The sequence below is a fragment of the Mastomys coucha genome, unplaced genomic scaffold (assembly GCF_008632895.1).
Source record: "Mastomys coucha isolate ucsf_1 unplaced genomic scaffold, UCSF_Mcou_1 pScaffold15, whole genome shotgun sequence".
Classification (NCBI taxonomy): domain Eukaryota; kingdom Metazoa; phylum Chordata; class Mammalia; order Rodentia; family Muridae; genus Mastomys; species Mastomys coucha.
Genome location: NW_022196897.1, coordinates 66,605,298 through 66,618,084, shown reverse-complemented (window position 1 = coordinate 66,618,084; position 12,787 = coordinate 66,605,298). Strand labels below are relative to the sequence as shown.

The window sequence follows — 12,787 nt, the reverse complement described above, 5'->3', positions numbered from 1 at the left end:
ATTTGTCTTTTGAGGCACAGTCACTTCTAAGTCCAGGCTGGCTTCAAATTCCTGACACTCCTGCATCTACTTGTCTAATAACAAGATTACAGGCATGAATGTTATATCTGGCTTTTTATCTGTTCTTCATAGTTTAACTGCACACTTTTTAGTAGAAGTTCAAACTGGCCTACCAAGGGCTCGCAGCCCTGGAGTTTTCTGAGCCCGAGAGTGATACACTGCCGTGTCCTCTTGGTGGTGGAGGCCGACTCTCCTGAAGGCACTGCAGAAGCCACTCCAGGGAGAGAAGGCCCAATACAGCCTCAAAAGTAATCCAAATTCTTCTTGTTACAGCTCAAAAAAAAGAATTTAACATTTTAGGCAAAATAAATACTTTATTGTTTTAATGGGGTTTTTTGTTTATTAGAGATCAGCCTTTGTGTGATAGTTCAAATATTTATAAACTTTTTAGGTATTCTTTCAAAGAATGCTAATTATTCCAAGCACTTTTGACTAAAAATTTTCACACAAAGTAACATAATAGGAGTTGAAAATTACAAATACTAAAAGACTAATTTCTAATAACATTTGGTTGTTACTTTATACATTACCAGATAGGAAAACTTTTTTTTTCCAGAAAAAACATGAGTTTTCACTGGTTGAAACTGAATTAAAATCATTTGTGCATGAGAAAAACAAATCTAAATCTCATTTGGAAAAACAAAAACAAGCTTATTCATTTCTATTCTATCTGTTCAAGTCACAGGCCCCATTATCTTGACAATAGTACTTAGTCTAAAAGGCAGAAGAAACACCTTAAAGTAAGACATCTGGACAATGCAGAGAGTACACAGTGCTTACCACAGGCACACAGCTATAATGAAATTACACTGCAGAGAGTACATAGTGCCTACCATAAGGCTCATAGCTATAATAAAATTACATTTGTTGGGGCAAAGCAACAAGGCTTACAGTGTAAGAACATGAAGTAGTTGTAGGTAACCTCATGAGATCTACCCTACTGCTTCTCAGTAGCCTCCTCAAAAATTAAGAGCAATTTTTACAACAGAACCATTAGTCTCCTTGGAAGTGACCCCAATGAAGAGCAGTGGAGGGAAAAATCATCGGTTGCTTCAAGCTCTCAAAAGACGAATCTGTTATTGCACAGTAAATACCTCATAGAGGTCAGTGTTGTAGAAGCTAGTCTGAAGAAATATGTTATTTATAAGTTGGTTATGTCTGGAATTCTTCAAGTTTTACAATTAACTCTACATAGGACATCAACTGGAAAAATATTGACATACAAATAAATACTAGGCTTCAAATGGCCAGTCTGATTGCTTAGAACAGAGTCAGCGAGGTGCCTAAGGCTCTATGTATGTTTTTTAAAATTTCTATGCATAGAACCATAACCTGTACACTGCATACAGAAATGCACACTGTCCATTGTGTACAGTAGCCCAGCTCAGTAGAAAATATCTTCCATAGGACAAACAACACCTCCACCAGCATTAATCATTGACAACGCCTATATCAGTTAATGGGATCCATTCCAACCCTAAAAAGAAGGAAAAATGAATATTAAACATTCTTCAAGTACTATTTTGAAAATTCTTTAAAACAAATTTATTCAAATAAATCCATATATATGGCATAGATGTTTCTACCTCTATCTATCTGTCATCTCTCTGTCTATTCATCCATCCATCCATCCAGCATATACACACAATTTTCTGGCTATTATACATTTTTGAAAGTTAATAATTTTATCCTGGGTTTGGAAAAGAAATTGTATGATTTGCTAAGATATAATATTTATAAAATATTTTCTTACTTTCCACAGCTAAAATTATGTATCACATTTTTCATATCAATGAATAAACACCTTCAGCTCTGAAAGTACTGTACACACTATTATTCTTTGGTGTGTTCACTAAACATTGCTATTAATAAATAAATATATACACATAATTTACAAAATACAGCTATAGCTATTATTTTAGTAAGACACATATAAATCCTTAATAAATTATGATTAGAAATGGAGCTATAGAATGTCATTTTTTCAAATGACAAAAATAATAAGGTCAGGTATTAAAATTTTTTTGACTAATTCTCAAATTCTTGGCCATATATTATACATTTGATATACAACTTAATTAATATTAAAGTAAGATTCCAGTCTAAAGTCCAACTCCAAGTTTTATTTTCTATAATGACTTTCTATGTAAGCACACACTGTAGGCAATTCTGCTCTATTGAGTTGTTTATATATACGGATTGCATATGGTTTTCATACTGTAGGACAACTATGACATATATTTTAGAAATAAAAATTTAGCTAGTTATAACAACCTCACTAAGAAAACAAAGAATCATGACTCAAGTGTTGATGTATACTCTCTCCAGTTCCATGAAGGCATTAATAAACATTACCGAGTACATCCCATTCAATGGCCGTCCTGCTTAGAAGCAGCTGCTTTACTGGAAGACACTGCTGCCAAAAGTCCACTTACAATTTCTCGTCTAATTTCCCCAACAATAGACTCTTTAATCTATAATGGAAGAAGAGAAAAATATGCATTTAACAATATGACCACTCTATTTTTTCCTGTTTTCAGATAAAAACATACCACTTAATTGTTGCAATCAGCTAAATCACAGAGAAGACCACAGTGTTCATGTGACATGCACAAAGAGGCACCTGGAGGAGAGCCTATCCCCAGTCACACCAGACTGTGAAGTCCGCTGTAGCACAACACAGCCAAAGGCATTATGAAAAATCCCTTTAAATCTTTATTATTATTATTATTATTATTATTATTATTATTATTATTATTATTATTATTATTTTGGTTTTTTGAGACAGGGTTTCTCTGTGTAACTTTGGCTGTTCTGGACCTTGCTCTATAGACCAGGCTGGCCTTGAACTCACAGAGATCAACCCACCTCTGCTTCCAGAGTGCTGGGATTAAATGCATGTGCCACCACTGCCTGGCTAAAAATCACAATTCTTATGGGAAAAACATTATAAAACTTCTCATAAGTTACCTCACACAGCAGCCTGCAGAACTAAATGTGAGGTTTGCAATGTTGCTTTGTATGGATGCCAGGAAGTCAGCAGGACTCATGTTCTTAATGTTAAGAAAACCTGTACGTGGCAAAGTGAGACTCAGGCAGAAATACTCTGCCTGTTTCTATCAACTAAAAACAGAACATCTACAGAAGTTTAAGCTAACACACATTTTCAGTGGACAGAAGAAAATTTCATTTAGTGATACTTACACTTTAAATATTATAAAAATCTTCACATAGCCCTTTGCTCTAAATGTGAAGTATTTTTTCTATAGTGTTCTGATGCATGTGTCACCTATCTGATTTAAGTAAGGACTTTCATCCTGGATTGGGGAAGTGGCTGAGTCAGTGTAGTGCTTACCATGCAAGCCTGAGGATCTGAATCTGATCCCCAGAAGCCATGGGAAAAACAAAAAAACAAGTAACACAGGAAGGCAAAAACTGGATAACATGTGCTTATAATTTAGACACTGGGGAGGTAGGCTCTCTGGAATTGAATTCGAGGTCAGTGAGACACCCTGTCTCATAACACAAAGTACAAGCCTCTTGGGGATGACATCTGAGGTTATCGTCTGGCTTCCACACGCATGCACACATCTCATTTTATGGATTAAAAAGCAAACAGATGGACAAGCTCCAATCCTGACACTATTAATGATACCCCATTATGCTTGTAGACAGTAACCTTGCCTAACTAATCTCTGATAGGCTCTACCCAACAGCCAACAGAAACAGATGCAGAGACTCACACCCAAACAGATGGAGCTTGGGGAGTCTTACAGAGAGTTAGGAGAAAGATTAAGGGACCCAAAGAGGGCAGTGAAGACCAACAAAGTCACCTATCCTGGACTCTTGTGGGCTCCCAGACTGAATCACCAACCAAAGTGCAAGCACAGGCTGGATACCTAGGCCCCCTGCACATATGTAGTAGATGAGCAGGTTGGTCTTCATGTGGGTTTCTCAAACAACTGGAGCAGGGGCTGTCCATGAGCCTGCCTGCCTGCCTGCTGCCTGCCTGCCTGCCTGTCTGCTTCCTTGCCTGTCTACCTGCCTGTCTGCCTGCCTGCCTGCCTACCTGTCTACCTGCCTGTCTGCCTGCCTACCTGCCTACCTGCCTGTGGATTCCAAGCCTCCTAAATGGACAGCCTTGTCTGGCCTCAGTGGTAGTAAATGTGCTTAGTCCTGCAGCAACTTGATGTGTGTGAGGGGGATGGGTGGGATGGGGGGTTGAAAAAAATGTAAAATAGAGAAAAAGAATAAAACAAACAAACACAAAAGTAAATAGACATGAGGCAATGATCATGTCCAGATGTCTAAATGCTACATAAATACTACGTGCCTTCTTCCTCCCTTTCTTTCTAATGATATACCTTCACCTCCAAATAGCTCTTTGTAAAGGCTTTAAATGTGCATTACCTGGAGTAAATTGATAATGCATTCCCAAATTAGCACTGTGCTACTCTCAATTAGCTCTTAAAAATTCTACATTTCCACAGTTTCCTGTCAGCCTCATCTATTTCCTAAAACATTCCTAAATACATCCTGAAAACATCTCAATTGAAGTTCTTCTCAAAATGTCTGTGCTATGCAAAACTAGTACATAATACATACAATAATATATGATTCTTCATAGAAGCAGAATAAGGCTGGAGAGATGGATCCACTGTGAAAGGCTAGGCTCTCAACTAAAAAGGCAATAGAAACAAAACTCTCCTTTGCTATCGATCATCATCTGCCCTGCTGCACATGTAAACAAATATCAGATCTGAAGTCTACCTTCTACCACCATTCATGAACATTAAATAACAAAGGGTTTCAGATGTACTGTACTTTATGTCAATTTTAAGTGGGTATGAAACATGAAAATCAGAGTATTGTAGCCACAATAGGTAAGGCAAATGTAGTATATAGGAAAAGAGCCATTGAAATTCTATATTATATAAGATGTTAAGCAGTCTCTAATAAGACAACTTTATTACATCTCCTTTGTGCTTACCATTCAATTAAAAATGAATGCTAAACATTACAGTAACACAGATATTGCTAGCATAAAGTACATCAGAGTATCTAAGAACCTGGCATGTGTAGTCCCAGGCATTTGGGAGGCTGAGACAGAAAGACTGTTTGAGTCCTAGAACTTGAGACCATCTTGAACAAGACCCTATCTCAATGAAAAAGAAAAGAAACAAATGAACATGAATCTCTACTGTCAAGCATATTTTACTGTAGATGATCATAGAAATGATATCACCTCAAAAATAATAAAAGAAAGTTGGGGGTGCTGGCACATGCCTTTAATCCTAGAACTTGGGTAGCAGAAGAAAATGGATATCTGAGTTTGGGGCCAGCCTAATCTACAGAGAGTTCCAGGACAGACAGGGCTACATACTGAGACCGTGTCTCAAAACACCAAAACCCAAACCACCCACCCACCCACCCATCCAACCAATCAACCAATGAACAACAGCAGCAGCAAGAACAAAAACCAAAACAAAAAAGAGAAAGAAAATGAAAGTAGCTACTTGAAACTAGCACTGAAACTAGCACAATGCCTAGTTTAATAAACCATTTCACAACAGAACTATGAACAAATAAACTAGTTCTAAAGTTCCCCATGCTTCAGAGAAGTCATAGGGGTTCAGAGTAAGAAAATTCTAGCATGGCTAGTATAAGGACTTCTGTGAGCACAATTTCCAAAGGTTGTGTAGACTTTAGACAGTCTACTTGACACTTCAAAAAAGACTTCATTGTAGCCTACAATGACTTGCTGATATGACATTTGAGGCTGCATCAGCACAGTGCCTACAGCCCCAAAGCCAGGACCCGGAGATGGTCTCTAAAACATTCCAAAGGGATACATGAGAAGCTGTGTTTTACCCAAACACGTTTAAACATGTCAGAAATACTGACAGTTGTAAACCAAGCCTAGAAGCTAAAATAAACAAAGAAAACTTTTATGAAAAGCATGCCAATCTATGCTATTTATTCTTGCCATTTGAGGCTGAACTTCCTCTGAAAATGGCACATTTACACATATTTTATAAACCATCTTTTTATTCCTATACATATGTACATTCTAAAGTATTTGTAAATGGTTTTCGGTCATGATCACATATATTACAAATGACTCAGACAAATTCTAAGGCAGTACTGTTTTGTTCCCAAATGGGATGTGTACACAACCTGGAAGGAGAAAGAGCACCCTTGGTTTGACAAAAGTTTAAGTCCAGACTGTGTATTAAACAGTGTGTGAAAGGACTCTGTGTGGATGTTCTCCTTCCAAAGGGGCATACAGCTGACTTAGTGCACTGAGGCAGTGAGCACTCTCCACACCTCTCAGGGCGCAGTGATGGAAAGAGGCCTAACAGATGGCATTGTTTTCATGCACCCAGGAGTGCAGTAAGAAAAAAAAAGGTCCCTGAGAGTGCCTGCCAAAAATGCTTAATCCTCACCTGCAGAACTGTTCTATCCAAGATCAGATCTAGCCTTCCTGAATGCTGGCTTTGTTAATGGGGTTAAGGGCCACAAATTTACTGGGAAGATAGAATCAAATTTTATTTTCTTGGTAGCAAATACAATAAGCTAACAACTTGAAATTTAGTACCATGGACATTTAAGATTAAAAGATTACTAGCTGGAAATAAATGGAGTAAAAAAAAATCAGTATTTGAAATATTTTATAAACAAACTTTTAAACATAAAACCACCTAGCTGAGTTAGGACAATATGAACTAGTTTTTTAACTTGAGCTAGCAATGAACCAAGGTATCTCTTCAAGTGAGTTCTCAAAATACTTCGGAAAGTTTGACTGCTATGCACACCAACACCCTAGTACAGGTCAAGTCCTCCTGTGCAAAGGTAAATGCTAAAGCAGATTTCCTTCAAAACTGACATATTCTGAGCTGAACGGCTGCCCTCGAAGGGTTTAGTAACACATTCTGAAAAGATTGTCAAACATTTGCTTTCCATGCCAATTTAAATGCTTGACAAAGTAAAACATCTTTCATATTTAATAGGAAATTCCTATAAATGATTAAGTAATTCTCTAGGACCAAGGCAGCAAAATGGGAACAAATGACTTCTTCTATAGACTGTGTTATTGGCCAAAGAATCAATATTCTAGTCTAAGGCGAATACTTTCTTCCTAGGCAATTATATGCAACATGGATCAGGCCAATAAGCTTTTTAAAATGAAAACTCAGGCATGCTTTAAAGGAGTAACTATGCCAAATAAGCAATAGAAAGCCAAGTTTCAGGAGAACTTCAAACAAAAGCAAACTAACAGAACGAAAGCATCAGATTTTAGTAGAAGAAAAAAGGAGTTAGCAAATGTGTTATGAGCAAACGCAGTTTGGGTTGAGTATTTAATCTAACTAAAGTACTTTCCTGTGCACAAGCAAGTTCCTAGGAACTGACTCCTACTCCTGCGCAGGCATACCTGACTGAGGAAGTTGAATGTCTACTTTGCTAAATGTTAGTCAGCCACAATCGAGTTACAAAAATCACTCCATTTTGAGAACTAATAAATGTATAGAACTGAAGCCTTCCACTAGTCTGTAGTCAAGTCTGGAGAATGAATAAATAAATAAATAAATAAATAAATAAATAAATAGAACCATGCACCCTGCACCTATACTGATTTTAAAAATGGGCATTTGTGTCAACATATCAGAAATCGTGGGTAACAATTTGCATGTAACACAAACGTCACATCTGTTTGTTTAAAGTTCATCCTCAAGATACATGGGTGGCCAGAGAAAGCAGCTTTCAGCTGAATACAGGAACTTGGAACACAAATATAAGCAACTTAAAAGTCACATAGAGGCAGGGGAGGGGGGATGGGATAGGGGGTTTTCTGAAGGGGAGACCTGGAAAGGGGAAAATATTTGAAATGTAAATAAAGAAAATATGCAATAAAAAATGCAGTGAGAGATTGAAAGGAAAATCTAGCAGCAAGGTCAGTCCTGAGCACGAGGCACCTCTCAGCCCTGGCATTACCGTGGTGTCAGACTCCAGATCATCCTTTCACCCCATCTCAGTAACTGACAAGCTCCAGCCCCCCCAAGTCTGGATTCCACAAGCACAAGTCAAACGTTTCCTAGATGAAGAACCATTTTTTATTGCAGTATTACCTGTTTCGTGACTATGTTAACTATGCATAAAACCATGCTACTGCTTTGTTTAGTTTCATATTTTTTGTCCATTCTTGTGTCACTGGTGAAGTTTGGGATGTCATCCTTCTGATCCTATTCTTCCCTGACAAGTCCTACAGGTTTTAGTGTACGTTTTCCCAGCACAGACACTTTCAGGAAGATATTATCGTCTGTGTGTTCACAGCAGAACCCACTGTTTATTTTAATGTACTTTCCATGCTATTACTGGGCAATAAATGATGGCACCATGTGTAGGCACTAATCTTAGACCCCAGAGGATCAATGGCCCTTTTTGACTATGCCAAGAATTGATTCTAAAAGTACATCAGAATCACATTTACAATTACATTGGAAATGCAGTCCGAAAATAGGGAGGTCTAATTTCTGTGGCTTAGTTTGAGTTACTTGGCTCCTAAAGCATTAGTTCTTAAATAACTAAAAAGATTTAGAAATTCACATTTATGAGATAAGAAATGTTACATAGTGAGCGTGCGCGCGTGTGTGTGTGTGTGTGTGTGTGTGTGTGTGTGATGTTTTCATAGACTTTAAGGACCCCAAGTCTTCAAAATAAAAAGGCCCCAAAACCTGAAAACTTTCAGGGCCGTTGTGCACGTTTTCAATTTTTCTTGAGATTTTTAGTCTTGTTTACCTCACTGTAATTTAAGTTAAGGATTTCTCTGCTCACAGGTATTTTCTATTACCTTTGATACTTTACAGGCTTCCAAAGATTATAAAGCTTTGCTGGTTTCTCTTTGTTTTCCCTTTTGCTCGGGCAGTGCTGGGTGGGGGGGATTCACACTCCTGGCTTCACACATGCTGCCAAGTGTCACCTCTGCTCGAGGTCACACTCAGGGACCCATACTTGCTCAGTGCCACCTCTGATGGATTCACACTCAAAGCCTCACACACTGTCACTAAGATATAGTTCAACCCTTAATGTGACTTTTAAAATATATGTGTTGTTCTTTATAATTTATAACATGAAATAAAGGGTGTTTATCATCAGGAGTTTTAGGAGTGGTTGGAAAGAAAAGTACACTTCTTCTTTGTGGAAATAGAACAAAAAAAACATTCAACATATATAACCCACAGAGAGCAGGTCCAAGCCAATAATCAATGTATATAACCTATAGAGTATTCAACGTATAGAACCCACAGAGAGAGCAGATCCAAGCCAATAATCAATGTATATAACCTATAAAAGAGCATTCAATGTATAGAACCCACAGAGAGAGCAGGTTCAAGCCAATAGTCAAGGTATATAACTTATGAGAGAGCAGGTCCAAGCCACTGTGAAGTTTATCCATCGTGCTTTTCTCTTTAAAGGGGATACACCAGTTTCTAATAATGGAACTTAATAGTAAAAAGCATTATAATTTAAATTTATTGTCCCAGAGGTTCAGATGCCAAAGGTTGGTCCTCTATATAGTGATACTCAAAGGTGTGACTTTTGAGATATCACTAAATTAGTCCACAGAAGGGCCAGAGAAACTGAGATGGCAAGGCCAGGCAGAAAGCAGACAAGTCCTTGGGCTCAGGATCGTGGAGGCTCTGTGTTATCCTGATCCTCCCATACCACCCTCTCTGTGCCCTGCTCTAGCCCAGCTGTCGCCTATGCTCTCCATTTCACTATAGGCCCATGAATAACAGAACCAAGTGCTTTCAGGCTGAAACCTCAAAAGCACCAACAGAAACAAGCATTCCTTTTTTTTTTAAGCTTGTTCTTCTCCTCAGGCATTTTCTCACAGCCACAGAAAGCTCACAGTCCTTCTATACACTTTCTCAATTAACTTTGACCCTGAGTGGTAACCCTCATACATGCTGGTGGCCCCTTGGGAAACCCAGAACTCTGGTTAACACTTTAGGTTCTCATGTTCTCGTCATCCAGGGTAAACCCCACTTCATACTACATTTCAGTCTATGAACAAATGACAATTTCTATACTTTTCCAGCCACCAAAGGAAAAAAGAACAGATTCCTTACCATTATTAACCTCCTCCTTTTCCTCATGCCAATTAGAATTTTATAAAACGACACCTTCTAATTCTAGAAGAGGTCTAAATTGTAATTCTTTATTTTACACATGTGGAAATGAGAGGTCTAAGGGGCTTTCCCTCCTTTAAGCTTCATGAACAATATTTCAACTACAGTGGACAAAGCAGTGGGATGTCTGGCAGTCTCAAATCTGCAGAAATGCACAGTCAATGGGAAAGCTGATCTACAGCTTTCTACAAATTACTGTACACAGTGCCATCAAAGTCTAACAAGCAAGCAGTCCCTGAATAAAAGCTACCATGACACACCTGCAATTGACACAGGCTCAGACTGGACCTACCTCTCGGATGACTTGCTGCAACTCATCTTGCTCCACATTCCGGTGCATTTCCTCAGCAGCTGGCATCAGGGAGAGGTCCTCTGGCTCTTCCTCCATGTGAGATGTAAGCCCCATGACCTGTGAGGCTTCCTCGGATGCTTCAGCTCCCTCAGAACTCTCCAGATCCGGGGGTGTCTGCACAGAGCCCGTTCTAGAGGGGGCAGTAGGTGTCAGGGCCACAGAGGCTCGGTATATCTTCTTTCTTGCCACTAAGCGGGCTCTGGGTTTGCTCCCAGATGGCCCTCTAGATCTTCTGTTGGTGTGGGAGGGGCTGGAGCAGACGGAAGATGACTCTGATGTTGCTTGAGAGAAAACGGATTCCGAGCTCTCTCCAGGAGGAATTTCATACGCCATGTCTCCAAGGCCCAGGCCCAGCTCAGACTTCAGGTATGATTGCTCCCGCATTAGTTCTGTTACCTGGAAGCCATAACATTATTCTTCTCTCACACAATTATGACTGGCAATTAAGAAGATTACAGTCCCAGCTATCCTTATTGTCCCAAATCACATGGAATTTTAAAGGCATAATTCTATTTCATTAAATTATTAACTGATTAATTTTATTCACACACACAAATTAAATTCATAGTAATCTTAAGCCACACCTTGGCAATCTTAAGACACATAGTAAAGTGAAATTTTACTAGTTAACCTAGAGATTTCTAGATTATTTCATGGAAGGGTAATTAATGAAAACTAAAAGAGCTACTCAGAATGTTTTGCCAATGAGTCTAAAATGCAATAAATACACAGTCATTTTACAGGTCCTGGAAGGACCCAGCATCTGACAAGAAAGAACTCGTTGGAGTACAGATGAAATGGTTCTATGATGCATTATGTTCTTTTGGTTATAATGACAAATCACCACCTCAATGAAGCTAGCTTTCTAGAGGCCCAAATTGGCACTGTACTTCAAAGTGGCAAACTCATTTCCAACTCATTTAACTTCTCAAAGTCTGTACTTCAACCAGCCATACATTTTCTACACACTGAGGAGAGCGTATGCTCACGAGCTATCCCAGCACCCCTTCTCCATGAGCTATCCCAGCACCCCTTCCCCATGAGCTATCCCAGTACCCCTTCTCCATGAGCTATCCCAGCACCCCTTCCCCATGAGCTATCCCAGCACCCCTTCCCCATGAGCTATCCCAGCACCCCTTCCCCGTGAGCTACCCCAGCACCCCTTCCCCATGAGCTATCCCAGTACCCCTTCCCCATGAGCTATCCCAGCACCCCTTCCCCGTGAGCTATCCCAGCACCCCTTCCCCATGAGCTATCCCAGTACCCCTTCCCCATGAGCTATCCCAGTACCCCTTCCCCATGAGCTATCCCAGTACCCCTTCCCCAAGACTTGAAGGACAGGCTTACCGGCTCCATGACGTTCAACGGAGATGGGCAGGATAAGTTATCAGCGCTCCTGCTGCCACACATACCCTGAAAGGCAAGCACAGCACAGTCTCACACATGGGCACTCTCCCTCAAACTGAAAGTGCTTCCTAACAATGACTTGGCTACATAGCTCCGGGAAACACCACTGTCTGTCACAAACACTGTAGTCAGTTACCATGTACTCCATCAAATACAGTACTGCGACTGCTACACAAGCATTCAGATTCTCTGCTTCCACCAACACATTTCTAATAACGAGGGGTCAAAGTCAAGGAAGCATGCATTCATAATGATTTGAAATATTATTTTACCTATGTGTATATACACTCTCGTTCTCCTCCATATATGCTCAAACACACATGCCAACGCACACATACACTTGCGCTCACACACACTCTTATTCGGACAAAATTCAAACACAAAAAAGCAGGATAAAATTTGAAATTTCAAGGCAACACATTTTATAACTGCAAACATATTGGCAAAAATAGGACTCTAATGGTGAAGCTCAAATTCCATGTGAAGCAGCACTGGAAATAATGCCAGCTGGTATGGCATAAGGACAACAGTGCTCACTTTCATTATTCTTGAGTATATGGATGCTATCAGGGCATTCCACTTGCTTCCTGAAGGAGACAGAGCAGAAGGCATGGAGGGGCTGTCCATGGAGAGGGCATGGAGTGGGCCTAGGGGAGGTTAAGTTTCAATCTTCAGCATCAAAACAAAACAGCAAAAAAGAACACTCCCTACCCCTAAAAACCAAGTCATAGAAAAGAATTAAACTGAAAACAAAGGAAAACTTCAAAGGGATCAGCTA

General features: G+C 39.5%; 1 protein-coding gene across 2 annotated transcripts in view; it reads right to left on the bottom strand.

The window, feature by feature from the left end:
• Nucleotides 1-354: 354 nt before the first annotated feature.
• Nucleotides 355-12,787, bottom strand: part of Itprid2 (ITPR interacting domain containing 2) — an 83,521-nt gene continuing 71,088 nt past the window's right edge. Inside the window, exons 15-18 of one of the 2 annotated variants that reach the window (XM_031370776.1) lie at nucleotides 11,950-12,015; nucleotides 10,543-10,998; nucleotides 2,416-2,534; nucleotides 355-1,537 (exon numbers count right to left, since the gene is read on the bottom strand). In XM_031370776.1, the coding sequence (XP_031226636.1) occupies nucleotides 2,430-2,534; nucleotides 10,543-10,998; nucleotides 11,950-12,015 (627 nt within the window). In that variant the 3' untranslated portion in view covers nucleotides 355-1,537; nucleotides 2,416-2,429. Of the gene's footprint in view, nucleotides 1,538-2,415; nucleotides 2,535-10,542; nucleotides 10,999-11,949; nucleotides 12,016-12,787 lie in introns of those variants that run through there. The other variant, XM_031370777.1, reaches the window with a different exon arrangement.